This window comes from Komagataella phaffii, chromosome 1 (genome assembly GCF_000027005.1).
Source record: "Komagataella phaffii GS115 chromosome 1, complete sequence".
Classification (NCBI taxonomy): domain Eukaryota; kingdom Fungi; phylum Ascomycota; class Pichiomycetes; order Pichiales; family Pichiaceae; genus Komagataella; species Komagataella phaffii.
In genome coordinates this window covers 1,076,124-1,098,222 of record NC_012963.1, presented here as the reverse complement: position 1 = coordinate 1,098,222, position 22,099 = coordinate 1,076,124, and the positions used below count along the sequence as shown (strand labels likewise).

The 22,099-nt window shown below is 41.1% G+C and overlaps 16 protein-coding genes across 16 annotated transcripts; 8 read left to right on the top strand and 8 right to left on the bottom strand.

Moving 5' to 3' along the window:
- Nucleotides 1-504: 504 nt before the first annotated feature.
- PAS_chr1-1_0282 (One of two large regulatory subunits of ribonucleotide-diphosphate reductase) lies at nt 505-3,108 on the top strand (the record flags this gene model as incomplete). The annotated part of the gene is made up of 1 exon (XM_002489892.1): nt 505-3,108. The coding sequence occupies one exon, from the start codon at nt 505-507 to the stop codon at nt 3,106-3,108; it is 2,604 nt and encodes an 867-aa protein (XP_002489937.1).
- Nucleotides 3,109-3,535: 427 nt separating this feature from the next.
- PAS_chr1-1_0281 (uncharacterized protein) lies at nt 3,536-4,807 on the top strand (the record flags this gene model as incomplete). Its single annotated transcript, XM_002489891.1, has 1 exon — nt 3,536-4,807. One exon carries the CDS (start codon nt 3,536-3,538, stop codon nt 4,805-4,807), a length of 1,272 nt encoding a protein of 423 aa, XP_002489936.1.
- A 369-nt stretch (nt 4,808-5,176) lies between these two features.
- Nucleotides 5,177-7,030, bottom strand: PAS_chr1-1_0280 (Xylulokinase, converts D-xylulose and ATP to xylulose 5-phosphate and ADP; the record flags this gene model as incomplete). Its single annotated transcript, XM_002489890.1, has 1 exon — nt 5,177-7,030. The coding sequence occupies one exon, from the start codon at nt 7,028-7,030 to the stop codon at nt 5,177-5,179; it is 1,854 nt and encodes a 617-aa protein (XP_002489935.1).
- PAS_chr1-1_0491 (uncharacterized protein) lies at nt 6,991-7,347 on the bottom strand (the record flags this gene model as incomplete). The annotated part of the gene is made up of 1 exon (XM_002489889.1): nt 6,991-7,347. One exon carries the CDS (start codon nt 7,345-7,347, stop codon nt 6,991-6,993), a length of 357 nt encoding a protein of 118 aa, XP_002489934.1.
- Nucleotides 7,348-7,424: 77 nt separating this feature from the next.
- On the bottom strand, nt 7,425-8,471 carry PAS_chr1-1_0490 (uncharacterized protein; the record flags this gene model as incomplete). The annotated part of the gene is made up of 1 exon (XM_002489888.1): nt 7,425-8,471. The coding sequence occupies one exon, from the start codon at nt 8,469-8,471 to the stop codon at nt 7,425-7,427; it is 1,047 nt and encodes a 348-aa protein (XP_002489933.1).
- Nucleotides 8,472-8,689: 218 nt separating this feature from the next.
- Nucleotides 8,690-10,225, bottom strand: PAS_chr1-1_0279 (uncharacterized protein; the record flags this gene model as incomplete). The annotated part of the gene is made up of 1 exon (XM_002489887.1): nt 8,690-10,225. The coding sequence occupies one exon, from the start codon at nt 10,223-10,225 to the stop codon at nt 8,690-8,692; it is 1,536 nt and encodes a 511-aa protein (XP_002489932.1).
- A 232-nt stretch (nt 10,226-10,457) lies between these two features.
- Nucleotides 10,458-12,029, bottom strand: PAS_chr1-1_0278 (Hypothetical protein; the record flags this gene model as incomplete). The annotated part of the gene is made up of 1 exon (XM_002489886.1): nt 10,458-12,029. One exon carries the CDS (start codon nt 12,027-12,029, stop codon nt 10,458-10,460), a length of 1,572 nt encoding a protein of 523 aa, XP_002489931.1.
- A 400-nt stretch (nt 12,030-12,429) lies between these two features.
- Nucleotides 12,430-13,299, bottom strand: PAS_chr1-1_0277 (Protein with a possible role in tRNA export; the record flags this gene model as incomplete). Its single annotated transcript, XM_002489885.1, has 1 exon — nt 12,430-13,299. One exon carries the CDS (start codon nt 13,297-13,299, stop codon nt 12,430-12,432), a length of 870 nt encoding a protein of 289 aa, XP_002489930.1.
- A 434-nt stretch (nt 13,300-13,733) lies between these two features.
- On the top strand, nt 13,734-14,372 carry PAS_chr1-1_0489 (uncharacterized protein; the record flags this gene model as incomplete). The annotated part of the gene is made up of 1 exon (XM_002489884.1): nt 13,734-14,372. The coding sequence occupies one exon, from the start codon at nt 13,734-13,736 to the stop codon at nt 14,370-14,372; it is 639 nt and encodes a 212-aa protein (XP_002489929.1).
- Nucleotides 14,373-14,498: 126 nt separating this feature from the next.
- PAS_chr1-1_0276 (Endoplasmic reticulum transmembrane protein) lies at nt 14,499-15,053 on the top strand (the record flags this gene model as incomplete). Its single annotated transcript, XM_002489883.1, has 1 exon — nt 14,499-15,053. One exon carries the CDS (start codon nt 14,499-14,501, stop codon nt 15,051-15,053), a length of 555 nt encoding a protein of 184 aa, XP_002489928.1.
- Nucleotides 15,054-15,397: 344 nt separating this feature from the next.
- On the top strand, nt 15,398-15,721 carry PAS_chr1-1_0488 (uncharacterized protein; the record flags this gene model as incomplete). Its single annotated transcript, XM_002489882.1, has 1 exon — nt 15,398-15,721. The coding sequence occupies one exon, from the start codon at nt 15,398-15,400 to the stop codon at nt 15,719-15,721; it is 324 nt and encodes a 107-aa protein (XP_002489927.1).
- Nucleotides 15,722-15,784: 63 nt separating this feature from the next.
- Nucleotides 15,785-16,483, bottom strand: PAS_chr1-1_0275 (Copper chaperone for superoxide dismutase Sod1p, involved in oxidative stress protection; the record flags this gene model as incomplete). Its single annotated transcript, XM_002489881.1, has 1 exon — nt 15,785-16,483. The coding sequence occupies one exon, from the start codon at nt 16,481-16,483 to the stop codon at nt 15,785-15,787; it is 699 nt and encodes a 232-aa protein (XP_002489926.1).
- A 123-nt stretch (nt 16,484-16,606) lies between these two features.
- On the top strand, nt 16,607-17,119 carry PAS_chr1-1_0274 (Catalytic subunit of the mitochondrial inner membrane peptidase complex; the record flags this gene model as incomplete). The annotated part of the gene is made up of 1 exon (XM_002489880.1): nt 16,607-17,119. One exon carries the CDS (start codon nt 16,607-16,609, stop codon nt 17,117-17,119), a length of 513 nt encoding a protein of 170 aa, XP_002489925.1.
- A 45-nt stretch (nt 17,120-17,164) lies between these two features.
- PAS_chr1-1_0273 (Protein tyrosine phosphatase involved in cell cycle control) lies at nt 17,165-18,466 on the bottom strand (the record flags this gene model as incomplete). Its single annotated transcript, XM_002489879.1, has 1 exon — nt 17,165-18,466. The coding sequence occupies one exon, from the start codon at nt 18,464-18,466 to the stop codon at nt 17,165-17,167; it is 1,302 nt and encodes a 433-aa protein (XP_002489924.1).
- A 2,160-nt stretch (nt 18,467-20,626) lies between these two features.
- Nucleotides 20,627-21,151, top strand: PAS_chr1-1_0271 (Evolutionarily conserved non-essential protein present in early Golgi cisternae; the record flags this gene model as incomplete). Its single annotated transcript, XM_002489878.1, has 2 exons — nt 20,627-20,651; nt 20,784-21,151. 2 exons carry the CDS (start codon nt 20,627-20,629, stop codon nt 21,149-21,151), a joined length of 393 nt encoding a protein of 130 aa, XP_002489923.1.
- Nucleotides 21,152-21,358: 207 nt separating this feature from the next.
- On the top strand, nt 21,359-22,072 carry PAS_chr1-1_0270 (uncharacterized protein; the record flags this gene model as incomplete). The annotated part of the gene is made up of 1 exon (XM_002489877.1): nt 21,359-22,072. One exon carries the CDS (start codon nt 21,359-21,361, stop codon nt 22,070-22,072), a length of 714 nt encoding a protein of 237 aa, XP_002489922.1.
- Between the last annotated feature and the right edge of the window lie 27 nt (nt 22,073-22,099).

Genomic DNA, 22,099 nt, shown 5'->3' with positions numbered 1-22,099 from the left:
TAAAAATGTCGGATTATGCGTTCGAGTCCAAGATACTGCATTAATTATCAAGCACCGTTTAATCCTGCCTCGTTTGTCGTAAAGCTTATCCACCCCTGGATCTCGCCTTTTTTCGCACCAGCCCAATTCGTTAATGGAACCGTCCGTTCCATTTAGAGACGTCCCGAACCAGCAGTTGGTTATATGAATTCGAACCCCTGGCATAAATGTCACATGAATTCGTCATCACACTCCGATATCGTAGCTGTTTCAGCATCCGGATGCCAATTAAACACAAAGGTCGCCTAATAGGGGATGAAGCATCTTCTCCACGGAGTCTCCAGCTCTAACCGTGACGCGTCTCTCACTACTTTCGAACTGTCGTGTCCTGCTTGTCTTTTTAGATATTACACGCGTCAGTTTGATAACGCGCGTCTTTTAAATAAAATCTCTAGCTTAAGTTTTTCCTTTATAATAAAACACCCATCCAAGTAACGTTCCTAATATCCTCTCAAAAAACTAACAATGTACGTTTTCAAAAGAGACGGACACAAGGAGCCTGTCAGATTTGACAAGATTACAGCCAGAGTTTCCAGATTATGCTACGGGTTGGACCCAAAACACGTCGATGCTGTCGCCATTACTCAGCGTGTTATTAGTGGTGTCTATCACGGTGTAACTACCGTGGAGCTGGACAACCTTGCTGCTGAGACTGCTGCCTATATGACCACTATTCACCCCGATTATGCCATTTTGGCAGCAAGAATTGCTGTTTCCAATTTACACAAACAGACCACTAAGCAATACTCTCAGGTAACCAAAGAGTTGTATGAATACATCAACCCAAAGAACGGAAAACACTCTCCTCTGGTTTCTGAAGACACTTACAACATTGTCCAGAAACACGCTGATGAGCTGAACTCTGCTATTGTCTACGATAGAGACTTTCAGTATAACTACTTTGGATTCAAGACCTTGGAAAGATCTTACCTTCTGAGAATTAATGGTAATGTTGCAGAACGTCCTCAACACTTGATTATGCGTGTTGCTATCGGCATTCATGGTGATGACATTGCAAGAGTTATTGAAACTTATAACTTTATGAGTCAGAAGTATTTCACTCATGCCTCTCCTACTCTGTTTAACGCTGGTACCCCTCACCCACAAATGTCATCATGTTTCTTAGTTGCCATGCGGGATGACTCAATTGAAGGCATTTACGATACTTTGAAGGAATGTGCTTTAATCTCCAAAACTGCTGGTGGAATTGGTTTGCACATTCATAATATTCGTGCCACAGGATCCTACATTGCTGGTACTAACGGTACTTCGAATGGTATTATTCCAATGGTGAGGGTCTTCAACAACACTGCTCGTTATGTTGACCAAGGTGGTAACAAACGTCCTGGTGCATTTGCTTTGTACTTGGAGCCATGGCATGCCGACATCTTTGCCTTCATTGATATTCGTAAGAACCATGGTAAAGAGGAGATCAGAGCTAGAGACTTATTCCCCGCTTTGTGGATCCCTGATCTGTTCATGAAAAGAGTAGAACAGAATGGCGATTGGACCCTGTTCTCTCCAAGTGAAGCTCCTGGCCTTGCCGACGTCTATGGAGATGAATTTGAGGAATTGTACGAAAGATACGAAAAGGAAGGTCGTGGAAGACAAACCATCAAAGCCCAAAAGCTTTGGTACGCCATCCTTGAGGCACAAACAGAAACTGGTACTCCATTCATGCTGTATAAGGATGCTTGTAACAAAAAAACTAACCAGAAGAACTTGGGTGTCATTAAATCCTCTAACCTTTGCTGTGAAATTGTTGAATACTCTTCCCCGGAAGAGACTGCTGTCTGTAACTTGGCTTCTATTGCTCTTCCAGCCTTTGTTGAAACCGATGATACTCACTGCTGGTACAACTTTGAAAAGCTGCATGAAATCACCAAAGTGGTTACTCGTAACTTGAACAGAATTATCGACAGAAATTTTTACCCCGTTCCAGAAGCTAGGAGATCGAATATGCGTAATAGACCTATAGCTGTGGGTGTTCAAGGTTTAGCTGATGCTTTTATGAAGTTGAGAATTCCTTTTGATTCTCCAGAAGCCAAACAGCTTAATATTCAGATTTTTGAAACTATCTACCATGCAGCTTTGGAAGCCTCCAACGAATTAGCCGTCGAAGAAGGAGCCTACGAAACCTTCCAAGGTTCTCCAGCATCTCAGGGCATTTTGCAATATGACTTGTGGGACAAGAAGCCCTCTGAGCTGTGGGAATGGGAATCACTCAAAGCCAAGATTGTTTCCACAGGTTTAAGAAACTCGTTGCTAGTTGCACCTATGCCCACTGCTTCAACTTCCCAAATTCTGGGTTACAACGAGTGTTTCGAACCTTACACTTCCAACATCTACTCACGCCGTGTATTAGCTGGAGAATTTCAAATTGTTAATCCTTACTTATTGCGTGATCTAGTGGATTTGGGTCTTTGGGACGATAACATGAAAAATCATATCATTTCAGACAACGGCTCTATTCAAAATTTGCCCAACATACCTGAGCAACTTAAAGGCCTTTACAAGACTGTTTGGGAGATTTCTCAAAAGACTATTATTGATATGGCTGCCGATAGATCAGCCTATATCGATCAATCTCAGTCGTTGAACATTCACCTGATGGCTCCAACTATGGGTAAATTGACCAGTATGCACTTTTATGGTTGGAAGAAAGGATTAAAGACTGGTATGTACTACCTGCGTACTCAAGCTGCCGCTGCTGCCATTCAGTTTACAGTTGACAAGGTTGCTGTTCTTCAAGCTTCTCTTACCAAAGCCAACTTGGACCAATTGAACATGAGAAAGTATCTTGCCAACCCGGCCACTGACAGAGTTACTGAGACATCTTTCACTTCTGTTTCTAGTAAAGAAAACACTCCAGATGTTGCTGCAGCAGACACTCAACCAAGTTCCTTAGAGAACAGCGTTGCCAACCTAAACATTCAGGAAAAGCCTGAAGAAGTAACAGAAAAGGCGAATGAATCACAAGCCGAACCTACTGGAGAGGATATTTTTAGTTCCAAAGCTATCGCTTGCGCTATAAACAACCCCGAGGCCTGTGAGATGTGTTCCGGTTAGTTTGAGCAATATTTCTTGCAAGAGATTGTATAGTATGGATTCCAGGGTTTTTTATGTCTAAGTAATAGTTTAAAGAAAGTATAAAGCGACGAATTGCGGCAGCAAGATCATGCAAATCACTGTGGTTAAGTACCTCAAAAGCTCAAATCAGCCAAGGAACCTTTGCTTGCCGCTTTCAAATATTACATCATTGTAAGGATTGTATCTTCAATTAATATTTTTTTGTTTCTCAACTGATTCTCCGATCTCGCACTTTCATGCAACAAGATGATTCAGAGATAATGATAACTGACAAATGCAGGACAACTTGAACCCTCGAACCCTTGATCTGACTGCACCTTTTTTTGACTCTACTGCCCGACATATAAAGACATCATCGGACCCTTAGCATCTGTTGAACCCTGCATTTAACATTTGAAGAAGGGAAATGGCTGAGCAGCTTTCTTCTGGTAAGAAAATCATTTTGCTATTCAAAGAGCTATCATGGCTGGATAGGTTGTTAACACCAACTATCATTTTGAGTATCATTATAGGAATTTTAATCTCCGTCTACGTTCCAGATGCCAGAGACAAGTTTGAGTCCGATGCTAAGCTGGCTGGTGTTGGTGTTCCTCTGGCCATAGGGTTGATTCTCATGATGGTTCCACCTTTGTGTAATGTTAGCTGGGAAAGCATTCATCATATATTGAGGCAGAAAAGTGTATATCGCCAGTTATTTATCTCACTGATAATAAACTGGATTTTATGCCCATTTTTGATGCTGGCGCTCAGTTGGATGGTATTATTCAATGAAACAGAATATCGAATTGGTATAATCATGATTGGAATTGCCAGATGCATTGCTATGGTACTTGTCTGGAATGGCCTCGCTGGAGGAGATAACACTCTGTGTACCATCATCGTGGTAATGAACAGCATCATGCAAATTGTCTTGTTTGCGCCATATCAGATATTTTTGTGTTACGTCATCAGTGGGACTTCCAATGTGGGATCAGCTTCGTATTCGGAAGTAGCAGAAAGTGTTGGGGCGTTTTTAGGTATTCCATTGGGACTAGGATTACTGATTCGTTTTGGATGTCTTGCAGTGTTTGGGAGGGAAAAATACGAGAAGAAAATTATTCCTTTCATTGAGCCCTGGTCTGTAGTTGGTTTGGTGTACATTATTATTGTGATTTTCATTGCTAAGGGCCATGACTTTATTCAAGAGATTGGTCGGGCCTTCAAATGTTTCATCCCGCTAGTGCTTTATTTTTTGATCACTTGGTTTGGTGCATTTTGGCTATTAAGGTTTCTTACCAACTATTTTAACAAAAGGGACTTACGACGTCAATATAAAACTGAAGTAGGCTCGAGTTTGGACTGCCAAGATTCGTCAGAGCTAGAGCGATCCAAGAAGCTTGGTTATGCAAGCTATCGGGTAACGATCGCTCAGGCGTTTACAGCAGCTTCCAACAATTTTGAACTAAGTCTGGCAGTAGCCATTTCTGTTTACGGCTCAGGATCTAAGCAATCTATTGCAACAACATTTGGACCTTTACTCGAGGTGCCAGTTTTATTGATCCTGACAATCGTTGCCAGATACTTCAGGCAATCTTTCATGTGGATAGACACTGAGGATGAAAATGGGAGTGAAGCTGAAATTGAACCGGAAACAAAGGAAACAACTGATATTGAGATAACAGAAATAGGACAGAAATAACCAAGCATTGATAAAAATGCTAGATTTGTATTATTTTCTTTCGACTGTGTGTATAGGTGTATTTACGAGCAGTGAGATTATTCAATAATGTGTATTATATTAATCTTATCAAAATTAATGACGTACATGATAAAAGAGGACGATTTTTATGGCTATCATCAGCATCAATGACAGTTTATATTTTAAACTCGCCGATCCCATGAACAAAAAAAAAAATATTCACTTCAACCAAATATCTATGCGCCAAACGCCTGACTTGCTTCACTAATAGTGTTGCATGCGGTTTAAAACGTGATTTAGTCTATCAATAAGATAAACTCTCATTCTAGTATTCTTCTATTTCGGGAAGTACCTATGATATCTAAATATTTACTTCTCTAGAGTTTGTTCTATTTCACTCAAGATTCCAACTCCATCGACATACTGCAGCCACAGGGAAGAGTCAGCTTCCACTGGCTTGACATTTTCTTTCCAATGGAAGTTTTTCCTCAAGAAGTCACTATACGGGATAGCTTTTTCAGTTTCGCAGAGATCCGACCAAACGGCTTTGAAAGCTCCGCCAATGGCACAAGCATCACCAAGGTTGATTTGATAGTTTCCCTCTTTTGCTCCTAGAACTTCAGAAAACTTGCGCACAATTGACACATTCTGTGAAGCTCCTCCTACGTAAAACGCTTTCTTTGGATGAGAGATCAAGTCGGGAAGACGTTGATCTTTACCATCAGCAGAGATTTTGGGGAAATTTGATAATCTCTGGATAACTTCACTCTCTTCCTCTTGGTCAGTTTCATCAGATCCATGATAGAGTGGACCCGATCGAAGACGGCATGATAGGGCTTGAGACTCAACAATGGAAACAACATCATCTTCAATGTCCCAATTAGCTGTAACTAACTTCTTACTTTTTGCATCATAAGAAAAACGTTTTGTTTGGGCAACACAGTTAGGAATAATCTCACCTTTGGGAAAGTAAACACCAAGTTCCTCCTTGCCATGAAGAGGTTTGGATTTGTCTAAGATTTCATTGAATTTAGTCCAGTCGTTAGGATCAGACACGTTGTATTTTTTATCCAGGCTAGTCTTTATCTGGTTTCTAGCTAATGCTCCATTTACGTAACAAAGCATCACCATATACGAGCCCGGAACTGTTGGATGTTTGAAAACATGGTAATTGGAATTAGGCCAATAAGTCTCTGTAACCAAAAGGACTGTTGTAGATGTACCCAAAGAAACAAGAATGTCATCGTTATGCAGTGGTAAGGAAAGAATGGTAGCCAAGTTGTCACCTGTAAAGGAGAATACTTTGCTATCTTCACTGAAACCATATTTTTCCACAAAATATGCAGCTATAGTGCCAATTGAACGATACCCGACTGGTTCCAAATCTTGCAGTTTATCTTTCAGCCTAGCTACGCCTTCTTGACGTTCATGTTCAGTGGCCCCGTCGATCTCTGGATCAACAGCTGCTGTAACAGCTAACAAGTCTTCATCATACCTCGAGTTCTGAATATCGTAGATATTCATTCCACATCCATCACTCTCTTCAATTTTAGTTATTCTTCCGCATAGTAGAGAACTTAGAAAACTACTGATTAAAGAAATTCTGTATGTTTCCTTATAAAGTTCTGGATTTACGCGTTTGGCCAATTTTCTAATCTGAGATCCCGTAAATCGATAATGAGCCCTGGATCCTGTAATCTTAGACAGATTCTCAGGAGATCCTGCTTTTCTTTCAAATATTTCCAGCTCTTCTCCGGTTGAGTGATCTTGCCAATTGGGAGACTTTTCGAATGTGAAAGCCTTCGGACACAGTTGGGACTTCAAATCTTTCGATGGAGAGAGAGATGATAAGAGATCTGGGGCATCTTTAGACCAATAAACTGAGCCATGCTGTTGACAAGATCCAGACATCCCTTTCACGATGCCAAATGGAAACTTGTCCTTCTGCATCTTAGAAAAGATCAGATCTAACGCTTCGACCCACATTGCCACTGGAGCGTTGATCTCTCCAGTCTCTTCATTGACATAAACTCCATTATTGATTCCATAAACACTCAACTCCTCATCGAAATCAACTCTATAAGTCTTGAAATGTGTCAATGAACGCCCTTCGAAAGAGGTGATTTTCAATTGTTGGGTACTTAGATCAAACCCAAGGTAAAGGTCATTCGGAACTGATTCGGTCAATGCTGAATCTCTATTTTGGATTTCTTTGGTAACCATGTTACAGGGTTCTTTTTGTAGAAGCTAAAAGGGGGAATAACCAAAGAAGCAGTCAATAAACCAAAAGCTGCGAAAGTGTATACAGTGTATAAGATGTTGTCACTCAAAAATCCTACCAGAAAACTAATAATTGCACCAAATGTGATTAGTTTTTTAGTGATCCTGTTTGCAAGTTCCTGTCCTTTAAAATCGATGTTGCCTTCAAGGTAAGAAAATGACATTGGACTCGGGTTGGAGATATAAGAGAAAGGCGACAGATTTTGGTGGTGTGTGCAGAATTGAGTATCGACACATACCCACCTAAATTTCGAGTGCATAACAGTCTAAAAAGAAACCTAGGGTGGGGTGCAATGCTAAGAGAACCTTACAATTTTATTATTATATATGTCTCCGTTTACTCTGGGCCGTCAATGATAGCCTTGATAGCCTTACCTTGCCTAACAGTATCATAGGCATCTACTGCTTCGGTAAATTTGAACCTGTGGGTTACTAATCCTTTCACTTCGACTTTTCCTGAAGCTATCAGTTCAACTGCTAAGTTGTAATCGTTGTAACAGTATCTGAAAACACCCTTTACGATACATTCCTTCTCACATATAAGTCCCAATGGGAAGTTGTTATATTCGGATTTTCCCATTCCGACTTGAACGTGCACTCCCCTTGGAGCCAGTGCATTGATACCTGCCGCAATACACGATTCAACTCCAGTACAATCAATGGAAACGTTTGGATGCTTTCCTTCAAATGATTCCAAAAGATTATCCATACCATTCTTTGAGTTGAAACTATGCGTGGCCACTTGTAAGGTGTCCTTTGCGAGTGTCAGTTTATCATCGAAAATATCCACGATGAGAACGTTGGTTGCGCCGTAAGCTCTAGCCGTAGCAGCAACCAGCAGACCAACAGGNCCAGCTCCAAAAACTACTACACTGTCTCCAAAGGTAATCTTCGCAAGTCTTGCAGCATGGACAGCAACACTCAAAGGTTCTACTAATGCACCTTCCTCTAATGACACATGTTCAGGAAGCTTGACGCAGAAATCTTCAGGAAGTAAAAAGTAGCGACATAGGGTACCATCAATAGGTGGAGTAGCAGCAAACGCCATCTCTGGACACAAATTGTAGTGTCCTGATTTATAGGCATTGCTGTAACGAGACGGGATACCCGGTTCACAAGCAACTTTGTCACCCACCCTAAGCGACTTAACCTCGGAGCCAACTTCAACGACAATTCCCGCAGACTCGTGCCCAAGAACCATCGGTGACTCAAGTTTGAATGATCCACAGCATCCATCTGTGTAGAAATGGACATCACTACCACAAATTCCGGTCTTCTTGATTGCTATTTTCACATAGTGAGGATCCTCAATGGCTGGAATTGGTCTATCTTCTATGACAATCTCATTAATCCTTTTAAGAATAACACTTGGGTTATCGGACATGTTGGATAATAGTGAGTGTAATGAAGCGGGAAAGGGAACAGATTATTGGGCGGGAAGTACGTTTTAAATTCTTTGGTGGAACTACAACGGATTACGTGGGGTACATACATTTGGGATAAGTTTTTCCGGTGTGCATGATTTTTTAATCCCGCGCAATCATCAAAAGTTGAGACTGAGAGCATTCTGCCCCGCCATTAATAATATACAACTTTTTAACACTACCTATCTAACCTTGCTCTTCCGCCTTGCATCATTTTGTCCTCTCTTAGCTTACCCGTTCGGTCCATCATCGGCCAATTACCCCAACCGTTCAATTTGATTATGTTACATGTGGCATTGTCATCACCTCCAACGCACTCCACGAATTTAATGACTTCTTTGGCAGCCTCATGAGGTGTTCCTCTCAAAAGTCCTTTATTATTGGTAGTTGTCATGACCAAATCTACAATCTCCTGGTCTGATAAGTGATCTGTGACTCCATCGGTTACAAGTGCTAAAAAGCACTCATTCCCTCCAAAGTCTCGTATCTCTTTACTTGCAATCAAATCAGAATTTTGATCTTTGTATGCTTGCAGTTTAGTCGAATTTCCTATGAGGTATTGGGATATTTCAGGCTCTGCGGACACCCCCTTGTTTTTGGCTGTAAGATCTCCAAACGATCTAGTATTGGCAAAGTTGATGAACCTTTCTTCTCCAAAAGAATCCGTCATCATTAACCCTGCAGAAAACCTTGAAAGACGTCTGCTTTCGATTGGATTAGAAGGGTGGTGGCTATGTGTTAGTGGGTGGGCCAGTCCGTTTTTATCACACAACACTACTCTTGTATCTCCAACATGAGCAACCACTAGCTTACTCAACGCGTTCTGTTCATAGAAGAATACATCATCAAAGGGCAGATTGTCACCTCTGTCATTACCCGTTTTCACATGAGAGAAATCGGTAGCTTGAAGAACAATGCCAGGGTTTGGATCTAAAGTGTAAAGAAAAACGCTTGAACAGGTCGACCCTGAGTGGTGCCCATTCTTTTCCGGATCATGTTCGTGTGTTAGGAATTGATAATCTGTGTAAAGAAACGATAAGTAAACTTGTAAGATAAAATAGTCATGACTGTTCAGTGATTCCATGATACTTTTCGACTGCCATATAGGCTTGTTTTCAGAACTATTCGTGTACAATTGTTTGATCGTATTCTTTTGATTGGGAGACTCATAATTAAAGTCTTTGCCTTCATCAAGATCACATTTCAAAACTTCAGAGAGATGGCGATTCAATCTTTTGTACCATCTACGCCAATATCCACCAATAGACTTGACATATCCTTTGAAAAGCTTCTCGATTGACCCACTGCTTATCTTATAATTTTCTATGTTGTCACTTAAATGAGTAGCCAAATATCGACTACACTCATCCCCTCCATGTCCATCAAAAATGTTAAAGTTAAACACCTTGACCATTTTACCGTCCACTTTATCGTTCTCCTTTTCAAAGGGAACCAACTTATCGTCGGCTCTATTATCTAGTTCTTCATTTGCATCATCACCAATGGCAATAGTAACCTCAGATTTGGGCGGGAAAGCTCTGTTTATGATTGCCACATTGAAATTGTCTTCATTATACAACCTGTTACATCTAGAAGTATAGTAGCCATAATTGGACGGTACTTTGCTCAGGTTTACTTTTAATGTGTTCTTACTACCTTTTATTCGAACGCTCAAGTACTGAGACAAACGGCGAACCTTTACTGCGTTTGCCATTATCCTTGAAATGGCCCCTTTCTCGTAGTTTTAGGTAGTTTTAGGTTAATTGGTGGATGTTGAAACGCATCTTTCTCGAAAGGGATTAAGATAGTAAATTTCGGAGATTTGCATCTCCGGCCAGGGAAGTGTTGAGGAGATTCAAAGATCGGAGTTACGAATGTTACATGGAGCAAAGGAAGGAGCATCGGCAAAAAAAGAGTACATTCTATAGTTAATTGTTAATTCAATCCTACACATGAGCCTGTCTTACTCTAAGTTCTCTTTCTATGATCTGTTTAGATCTAGCGATTATGCTGTCATCTCGATTGAGTGGTTCAGATTCATCAAATTGGAGGTCGAAATCATCATCTAAGAATAGGATATTTCTTATCCACTGGTTCAATTTTCCGTAAACGTTGTATAGCTCCAGAATAATTGGCACAATAATAAGACGCGGAAGAATATCGTTGATAACTTCTCCGGCCTTAATTAATTTGATAGATTCACCTAGGAACTTTTGAAATTGCGACGAATCGTTGGAAAGTAGCATTGTAAAATTGTAAGAAAGTGGGATAGTCAACCTAGATGCATATGTGAGAAAGAAAATAAAACTTGAAGGATTGGAGTTCCCGTGAGGAGAAATTTTGTAGATGTTGAACACTTTAACTTGAGTCAAGGTCAATAGTGTGACAACTACCATATAAGATAGGAAACAGAACACGGTCACTGAATTTAGTCTTGTATGGAAGTTCAAATTGATTATGTATTTTAAAAGAGAAGCTCTTGTTGAGTGGAATGTTTCCGATTGTACAATTACCATGGAGATTAGTAAACTTAGAACACCTGCCAACACATGAACATGGTATCTCAAATGATTGTAGTAAACATAATTAAAACGGGGAAATTTGTTGAATATATGATCTGGTTGATGTTGGAAAATTAGTACTGAACTTCCCGAATTCTTACTGTCTAATATCTCTTCCCATTTCAGGGCTTCATCCATAGTTTCGCTGAATTGGTTCAGAGCTTCCAAATATTTATGTTTGTAAATGCTCAAATTCTCTGAAAGTTTGACCAGACTTTCAGAGTCGGCACCGTCTATCAACACAGAATGATTGGACTCTGTTCTGATACTGGCCGGAATTTTATCGATTAAAGAATCCAACCATTCCGAATTTTCTGGGTTTCTCGGATATTTCATTATCTTGTAACAAACATCTTTGTAATTCAACAAGTGATCGTGCTTGGAGGTGGAAAGACTTGGAATTTTGAGGTAAAGTTGGTTGACATCCACGGAACTGCGTCTATAAATAGATTTTGGAATACTAATCAACCCATGGCTCATCATCCACAGTGCTATGGTCAGTGAGTAGATATGTGAACAAGTAATTACAATAGACTTCAAGCTCTTAAGTTTGAATTTCCCTGTTAGCAAGCAATAAGCCAAAATAGAGAACCCCACTGTTAGCAACGCCAATTGGTATCGAATCAATTTGTTGATACTATCTGTAGCCTTATCTTTAGCATCATAATAACCGGATCTTGTGTAATATTGGAAGAACGGCAACAGAGCCCATGTCAACAAAAAGGTCAACCAATAGTTCAACTGCCACATCCGATAAATGATCTTGCCCTCAGATTCAGATCCACCATTATATATGTCCAAGGGTAATAGGAACACAATTGACAATGGCAGATAAATTGAGAGTGTCAAGGTCGCCAGCAATGGGAGTGAAACTTCTCTGTAATCAATGTATCGACGGATGAAGAGAATTGCCAACAATAACGTGGCAACCAATGAAAACGTCAGCCATATCCACATTGTTTTGATACGAAGGTTGGAAGGGAAGGGATGGGGCACAAGGTTATAGCTAATACCCTAGCTAGCACTCTATTCGCGAAGGAGGAACGACAGATAGTATCAGAAGCTGTGAAAGTGATTAAAAACTACATATCTGGCCAGGATAGACTTGCGGCTATAAACGTTCAAGCAGTAAAATAACACTAGGTTGTCAAAAACAAAAGGCAATCTCAAACTGAACAGCTGCAGATTAACCTTCAAATGAGTACCGGAATATTTGTTTCTTTGGTCGTGTGTTCTTGTTCAGTAATAACGGGCTAGTCTCATCGATGTATTAAAATTCTGGGGTCTCTGGCAAGGAAATAAAAAAAAATAAGATCATCCGAACGAATGACCATATATCAAGTACATAAAGAGAAATTCATTCCACCAAGAACTTGTACTTTTTCTTCGTAACTGAAACGTCATTCAATGCCTCATCATCTACAAACCAAGCAACTCTACTTGCAGCGCCTTCGTTCACAATACTGGATGGTAGACCCTTTTCGGGTCTTTCCATGATGGTCTTCAGCACAGGAGCCTTTACAGCACCTTCAACAACAAAGGTGACCTGGTGTGAATGACAAATGACTGGAATTGTTAACGTGATTCTGGTTTTGGGTCCCACAGGTGCATTCTCAACTGGAACGACCCAAGCGTATTTCTCTCTTAAAGTTTCTCCATGATTAGGGAATAGAGAAGCAATATGCCCGTCGGGCGCACAACCCAACAATAATAGGTCAAACATGGGCAGTTTCACGGAGTCTTTGTTAGCAAACCCTTTAATGAGAGTCTTTTCGTAACTATCAGCACATTCTTGTGGATCATTGATCAGGGATTCGTCTATGTGGTAAATGGTTGGTTTCTTGTCTTCTGGCAGAAGATCAAAAAGCTTTCTTTTGGCTAATCCATAATTCGACTCCGGGGAGTCAAACGGTACTAATCTTTCATCCGCAAAGTAAACATCCCATTTATCCCATAATACGTCTTCCCGTTTTAGCAATCCTTCATTCAAAACTTGAATCAGGGAACCTCCAGATAGAGCTATCTTGAATCTCTTCGGACGAGTATCTTTTTTCTTCTTTGTGGTAACTTTGGTCGTTGATTCATTTGTTGCTGGCACATCGCCACTATCTTTCCGTATGTCTCCAAAAAGGGTTCTATTCTGGGTAGCAATTATATGGTCAGACACGGCTTCCGCCACCCCATTCAATTCTTTGAATGAGTAAATGATTGGCACAGTTGTTGTCATAATAGGCCAATTGTGAATCGATTACTGATTTTGTGGGTCTCTGGTATTTATATTATACTTGTAGGAGATAAAGAATGGACACAGGTAGGCTTTTTGTTGGTTGAAGCACTACTCTCTTCCTTGGTATTTTTGTAGATTCAGATAAGACTATAAGGCTCGGTGTGTACCAATGGGAAAAACGATTAATTGAATCGTTAGAGGGTTATTTGAAAGCTTTAGATGTAAATTCTAGCTTGTTGCCGGCTGATTTGGGTTGCGACTACCTGATTAGCAACCAACCCCCAAGCATCACACACACTCCTTCTGGATTTTTCTAGGCGGGAGAAGAGGGCGATCACGCTCGAAAGGGTCTCATCCCCTTTAACCTGAAAGTTTCCCCGTCTAAGAACTCCGTATCAATTGCTTTTCCCGATAAAATTATCTTTGAAATAATTATGGACAAGCTGGAGGAATACGTAGCAAAATGGCACAGCTCGAAGCCATTGGAGAGTCGGGAAATTGATGTTGGCGGAACAAAAGGTATTGTTACAAAACTTGATAACAACAGTATACTCCTAGTACTGTTGGGTGATATCATAGAGACTAGGATAATCAATGCCAGTCTGATCACAAGCGAGCCAATTCCGAAGTCAACGGAAGATCCAAAGCCAGCTGAACAAACCCAGACTGGAGAGAGTAGTTTTAGCCGCTTAAGAGAAACAAATCCAATATCGCCACCACTAGGAGAAGCTCCCCCACAATTTACAGACGAATATCAGTTACTGGATGATCCTGTAGCTTCGAATTTCCGCCCACCATCAGGGCCTCCACCAATTGGAGAGGGTGATAGGTTGCCTCCTGGAGGGGCTCACCCTTCACTATCGCCTTTTGCTAGCGATCTACAAACAGAAGGACATGGAATGTATCCCTCATTGAACCACCCTATTTTTAACCCTAATGAAAGGCAGCCAAATTTGAGGCATCCCCCAGGAAGTAGATATGACGACCCTACACCCTTCGGGCTACCAGGAGGAACACCTCAAGGAAAAGGTCCCCCAGGGGGAGGAAGTTCGGGTTTTGGCGGCTTCCTGTAATCAGAATTTTTTCATAGATTTTCTTAATCTATATTGTATGAGAAGAAATCACCAAACGTAGAAATTCAGATGGCTCGCGCGATATTCCTTTTGCCTCTTTCCTTCTTCACCTAAAGCAAAATCATCATGTCACTTCAACTGTCCATTATCTTCGGCATCCTGATGGGTGAAATGTTCATTATCACCCTTCTGGTTCTTCCTCTTGGGTCTAACGTTCGAAGATCGGTTGTTAGGTTGTTCAATTGGACAGCAAGGAAGCCTACTTGTAATGTGACTACGTACATCGTTTTGGGTTTGGTAGGTCTTTTCTTTATCGACTCGTTTAGATCAGTTAACTCTGCTAGACATACACCGGTATCCAACTACGATGCTGCCGTTAACCAGCAGGCTTATATGAAAAAGTTTTACAACCAAAGAAATATGTATATTACGGGTGCTACCTTGTTCTATGCTGCTTCTATAAAGTGTATTATCAACTTGATCAATCAGATTCTGAGGAACGAGGAGAAGTTGTCAAAGGTTGCTAAGGTAGAACACACTACGTTGGATCTGCAGAAATTGAAAGAGGAGATCAAATCAAAGGATGTCCAAATTGAGGGATTGAAAAGGCAACTTGAAAATTTGACCAAATCCTACAACGAGCTAACTCCGGAGGAGAAGAGCAACAAGAAGGACGAGTAGGGTTGCTTTGTTCTTTTTTTTTTTCATAGTATTATCATTTGACGTGGACTAAGGGTAAACTTGGGGGTTAGACTACACTAGCAAAGATCATCAAGTCTGCAAATTTCAATCCACCTTACAGTGACGGAAAGCACATATTAACACTGGATATAGTTACCTCATTCATCTAACCAGATTTCATTCCCAGGCACTTACTGCCCCCAAATTTTGCCTATGTGTTCGGTTCCCTCTTAATATACATAGTTTAAGTAGCCTCGAACTTACCTAACGGTATAAATATCAGCTCGAAAATCTTAACATTCTAACTCACAGCCATCGGTCCACCATCTCGTACAAACAGTCAAATGCACGGAGCTTATTTTCAGAAGAACTCCAAATATGAGCTGCCTCAGCCTTATCATCTGAAACCAGTGAAAAAACATCAGATTGATAAACTACCAAAGAATGTTTTTAACACGAATAGGAAAAAGCTAATGGCGTACACGCTAATACTTATGATTCTTGCTTTATTTGTTTTCTACTCAAGGAGTCCCAAAGATGTGGCTCTGGTGCTGGATGATGACAATCAGGATGACATTCTTGACGAATTGCTCGCACAGAAGGAGAAAGCTTTGGAGTTGGAGCAAAATGCCGACCCGCTGAAGCCTCCAAATAACGAAGGCAACTAGTCACCACTACAACACATTTACAAACAATAACCCCGCAATTCATGTAATTATTAATAGATAAACTCATACTGTTAATCCATGGTCTTTGACATCTCTCCGTTCTTGCCAAACGGTCTTTCCTGTACAACTGCAAACCTGTTTGTCATTCTCCCAAACACCAGCTGATCTAGCAATGACTCCTACCAGGGAGCTATCAGAGACATCGTCGTACCCTTTACCATCACCAACAACTACAGACCTACCGATTAAGTCTGTAATCTTCAATGGGACCGAAATGAAATATTGGCCTTTGAAACCTTCTGCGGCTTTCTCTGTGATATTGATTTGCTGCAATTGGAAAAATATCGATCCTGTTGATTTGGCACCCTCTGTAAGATTACCTGATGTTCTTATACTGGGCCAATACGTACCAGCTTTGGACACGCCGTCCACGGTGAAGTCAATGAGCATTTCGCTGGGGGAGACAGCTACCATTCTCAACAATCCCTTCACAGGGTTGGCACGATGCTCCGGTTTGAATGATTCCAAAATGCATACAGCAGCTGAGTTGGGAGACCCAGTTCCACGGATGACCGCATCTTTACCGATCTTTTGTAACTGGGAGACCACTTGAGATGGGGCAACTCTACCACCGACAACGACTTTATTATCTCGCAAATTGATGTCCAGCTTTTCCAGTTCTGGAATCATCTTCAAAGAATTCTTCACCGACTCGACACATGAGGAGCATTCCATGGGAACTTGATACACAGTTTCTAACATGTTTCTATTACTGTGAAAAGAGTGATTGTATTAGTAAGAGCTTCATCATATCAGTTTGAGAATCGCGCCATATCTGGAGACATCGCACATCTATCCTTCACCTTACCACATATACTCAACTTGATGCTCAAACACTCCTTAAAAACAGGGTTGGTCTTTCTCACTTGGATACCGGTGATTTATACGGTAAAGGAACACCTGATATACGTTGGAAAGGTGGAAGGATCCTCAATGTCACCCACTTTGAATCCCGTTAAAGGTTATTCTGACTATGTGATTTTATGGAAGTTAAACTTCAAAGAGTCACTCAAAGTGGGAGACGTGGTTTTTATAAGGTCTCCTGTAGATCCAGAGAAGTTATATGCTAAACGTATAAAGGCTGTTCAAGGGGATACCGTGGTGACTAGGCATCCATACCCCAAAGACAAAGTGTCCATTCCAAGAAACCATCTTTGGGTAGAAGGAGACAATATACACAGCGTGGATAGTAACAACTTTGGTCCGATATCGTTGGGCCTTGTATTAGGAAGAGCAACTCACGTAATTTTTCCCCTGAACAGGATAGGTAATATCTCTGGTGAAGGGGGTAGAGAAGTTAGGGAGGATTATTTAAGAGCGGAGGACAGTCCGATGTAAAATAGGAATTTAATAGAAATGCACGTACTTATGACTATGAGTTTATTATGATAACGATGAGGGAGGCATTCCTTGTTTGGATAGTGGAAACTTGAATTCAAAATCAAATTCAGGATGTGCGTTTTCGTGAGGAGTAAAACCACTGAGTGAAGTAACGGTTCGTTTGAGTCGCTTCTTGGTAATCATGTTAGTGGATTTACACCTCTGTAAAGTTCCTTTATCCTCGGAACGTATGCGATGTAATTCTTTCTCACAAGTAAGTAAAAAGTTAGTATCTTTCATAGTGATATAGCTTTTCGGGAAGCAGCGGTCTGCGTGGTTTTGAAAGAAACTTTTGTAACCACCATCTAGGACAACGATGTCCGGGTAGTTGAGAAAGGGATAATTGTCCTGATTTATAAGTCGATCGCATTGTCTTAAATGGTTGGCCATGATTGGTCCTCTATAAGAGCTGAACTCGCAATGGAATATCATTAAGACTTTCTTTGTGGATGGAGAGGTGAAGAAGTAGTCCTCTAATTGTTTCTTTGATATTATATTGATAGCACGATTCACATGTCCTCCATTGTACTCATATTCAAACCGACAATCAACTATTACAATGTCTTCGAACGTATCCCGGTAATGACCATCCAGTATTCTGACAAATTCGTCGATCTTGATTCTAGGCAGAACGTCCTGCGAGCCAGTCTCAGTACGAAGACCACATTTAGCCATCAAAGAGTTGTCATATGATTTGCATGATTTGTGGTATAAATCACTTGGGGAGTTGATCATTGATTGAGTTCTCAGTACCTTGTTTCGTACCAGACTCAATCTGTTCTTCCTTTTTGGGGAACCTGTGGGAGAACCTGTGGGAGAACCAGCTGGAGAGACTCTAGATAGTCGAGACATTCTAGATGGGGCTCTTGTAGGAGAATTTTCATCCTCTTCGTTATCCTCTTCATCGTCTTCACCTTCTTGCAGACACGAAGCACCCGAAACTTTGGGAAGACTTCTCATAGGAGAACCTTCTGAATCTGAATCAAACGGACATCTATTTAGGCCTCCAGTTGTAGTTCCCAAAAGGAAGTCCTTCTTAGCAGACTTGAAGCTGAGAGATGATCGACTGCTGAACATTGGGGGCTTCTCAGCTTGGAAAGGAGCGTGGCTAACGCTCAACGAAGAGGTTCTTGACACTTCACACAGCTCGTTGTCGTAATCACTAAAGACACTCAGAGAACCGATGGAACTCATCGAAGAGGAGTGGTTTCGGAGTCGCAAGAAAGGAGGCAGGAAGTCGTCTTCAGCACCTGTCTCACTGGCATAAGGCGCCAATGGAAGGACCTTCTTGTCTTTCTTGCCCATAAGCTATGATCAGGAGATTAAAGATCGAAGGGTTTTGGAGGATGCCGTGTGGTGTAGGATATTCGATTGGCTTTATGTTAGTTCGAAAAATTAGGGAATGTAGTGTTGGATACACAAACGAGCCAGATCAGGAAATTACCAGATTTGCGTTTCAGGTGAGTGAGAAATAATATTAGCAATCAATGCGCCAAAGCCAAGTATTAAAAAGCGTGATAAAGACGACTGTGGAAAACGACCAAAGGAGTCAGTCAGATAGGAGAACGTATTTGACGGCAGGCTACGCTTCGAAGGTCTGGGAGAAGGAACCACCTGTCAGCATGGATGGAACTTCTTCGTTGTGGTTTGTTTTGGGCTCGAATAATTTGGTTCCATCGGATAATCCACGCAGGATGGTGACCGTAGAAACCAGTTTGGTGTGGATAAAGCATATGTGACGCGAGCTAAAAACAATAGGGGCCTAGAGATAAGTACACAAAAGAAAAGGCCGTATACGGCCTCTGTAAATATTGATGCGAGTGAACTGAAAGGCCCCCTTCGTATGATTATGCCCTTCTATCCCTCTTAGATCCGACCTTGTTTTGTCACGCATTCTCCTGACCTTCTAGAACTACTGGCGAAGACTCTTTCTTTTGCGTACCGTACCTGTGTACCTACCTAGCAACAAGAGAACAAATAAACATATTCCTTTTTGGTAACCTATGCAACCCCAAGTATAATTAACCCTTTGTGCATGCATTGGTGCACAGCTTTCCGGATGCGGAAGCGATGACGCTTCGCTTGCATATATATGTTATGAATTGATTACCTAAACATCAACAGAGGTTTAACTCAAACTAGAATCCCAGATATTTGTGAACCGATTGGTCTTCAAAAGAGAGGAATTAGTACCACCGTTAGGTGGATTTGTCGAAGAGAGTGTTCCGCATTTGAAAATCTCGAATGGTTTGGAGCTTACTCTCCTATGTTGACCCGAGTACACTGAGCAACATATGAACATAATGTTGTGAACATGAAGAGGCTGCCAAGGGGCAAAGCACCTTTGCAGTATGAAACTCCCTGAAAGGAAATTATTGACAATTCTCTTGTTGTCCAAGTTTTACCCATGACGGGATGTTCTAATAGTGGCACTCTCATTGGACAGTCATTGAATTTGCAGCTGAAGGTGGTCAGGTTCAGCTATTCGAACTTCATGTTTCCCAATTGGAGTGATCTTGGACGCCTGAAAGAACCCAATAAGAATGAGAATAGATATTATAATTCCTTGGATATCGTATCGTTCAAGGGTGCTCAAACGCATCTCTATTTAACAAAACGATCATCATTTCTAAAAGTACGTTGACACGTCAACTCTTTTAAAAGGAAACAGTTCCAGCCACATTCCATCGAATGAGGAGGCAACCTCTGTCCAGCTCTACCTAGTCTGGGCCTAATAGTTGTTCACTCTACCTATTCCCCCGCATTTAGGGCAAGTCTCCCTCTCCAAAAAGAAATTATATCGATATCCATCTCCATTGCATTTATAGCAAAGAATTCCGCCAATTGCTGGATCTCCTGGCTGCACCATCCGTGGCGGCAGAATATAGGGTTGTGGTTGATTCGGAAAATATTGCAATGGAACTCCCGAAACGGGGATAACAGGTGGAATCGGACTCGGAGCGGGCGGAGGGTAAAATACATTGGTTTGTGGGGGTGGAGACATTGGGGCAGGTTTGGGGGGAACAGGTGAAGGTCTCTTCTTTGGTTCAAATTTCGACCAACATGTGCTGCATGGTTTACTATTCTTCAACTTGTACCCTGAATTATTGCATTTCTTACAATAATATCCCCTTGGATATCTCCAAGGCAATGAAAGGTTATTTGTATAGAGGCTCTCTGGACTTCTACTATCAGCTTGTGATTCCTCATAACTGGGAGGAAGAGGGGGAGTATCCTTTGGCATGGTGCCTTCAATTGATTCTGTATAAGATGTAGTTAGGCTAGAAGCATCATGTGCTATTTAACGATAATCGAGCATGTCATTGGAAGGGAGGCAGTGCACTTTACCTTCTGGATAACTCTCCGCCTACTGACTGGCTCCATCTCAACACCATACACGACTAGCTCCAACCAGCCAACACGTATCTCTGGCCTCTGGTCTTGCTTTTTTCAACAAAACATCAAATGATCTGGTTAACAGAGCTACAAAGTGAGTCATTGAGCCGTTCCAATTTATTCTAGTTCATCAAACTTACTAACAATAGAATTTGGTGTCGGTTTCACAGCTTGTGGTAAGTCCAATATTCTGAGACGTGCTCATGCACTCTACTAACATGTCAAGGACTATTCTTTTTCATTCTAGGAGTAATTACATTTTTTGATGCAGCATTATTGGCGTTGGGAAATGTTTTGTTTGTGATTGGCCTAGTCCTCATTATTGGACCGTTAAAAACAGTTGTATTTTTTACCAGACCACAGAAAGTTAGAGGGACCATACTTCTTGCATTGGGCATTGTTTTGATTCTAACGGGCAGATCATTTTTAGGCTTTATTATTGAAAGTTTGGGTATAGTGATATTGTTTGGTGATTTCTTCTCTGTCATTATTCAATTTCTAAGAAGTATTCCCTTCATTGGCCCAATTTTTAGACATCCAGCCGTTGCTCCAATACTTGACAGGATAGCTGGTATCTCTGTTCTTCCAGTATAAACACAGTCATTTCAAATTGTATAGTACTCACCCAGATACAGAAACTTGGGACTGGGCCTGCTTGGATATCAACGGCACCCCAATAACAGAATCTACATCACATATTTATGCTTATGTAATCAAGCGAAACTTTTCAACTATCTAGATTTTTTTTTTCTCTTTGGAATCTTAGTCTCAACCAAAACTTGCCTGCTGCCCTTATCAAACATGCCCAAATACCCCCCTCGTCAGTCCAACTCATCAAGTGGAGTTGATGTTTCTGGGCTTATTGGCGCTGGTTCAGCCAAGCTAAAGAAGAAAATACGTGATATTGAAAGACTATTGAGGAAACAAGAGCTACCATCAGATGTTCGTCTGGAGAATGAAAGGGCACTTAACGCTTTGAAAATGGACTTGGAGGACAAGAAGGTTGATTTAAGAGCACAAAAATATGCTAAAAAGTATCACATGATCCGGTTTTTTGAAAAGAAGAAGGCTTTAAGAAACTACAAGAGAGTCAAGAATGAACTGGAAGCTGCGACCGATAAAAAGGAAATAAAAAAGTTAAAGAAAAAGCTGCATCATTGTGAAATTGATTTGGCTTATGTAGTAAACTTTCCAAAGGCTGAAAAGTATATTAGTTTATTTCCAAACCCTGTCGACCCGAATGAAAAGCTGTCTGAAGAAACCAAGAAAGGGCTGCTGCACACAGAGCAGGAAAGGCTTGCGTACAAAAAGTTGATCTCTGAAATGGCAGAAGCCGGCACTCTACCTAATACGTTGGAGGATATTTTAGCCGGAAGGCCTGCCGTCAACGTGACGACGTTAAGCAAAACTCAAAATGATGAATCAAATCCAGTTACAGATGACGTTTCTCATCATAAAACGACAACACAAGCGATCAACAATCAAGGACAACAGGAAGAAGAATTCTTTGAATAGATGCTCCCATCGTTGGCTTAATTTTTA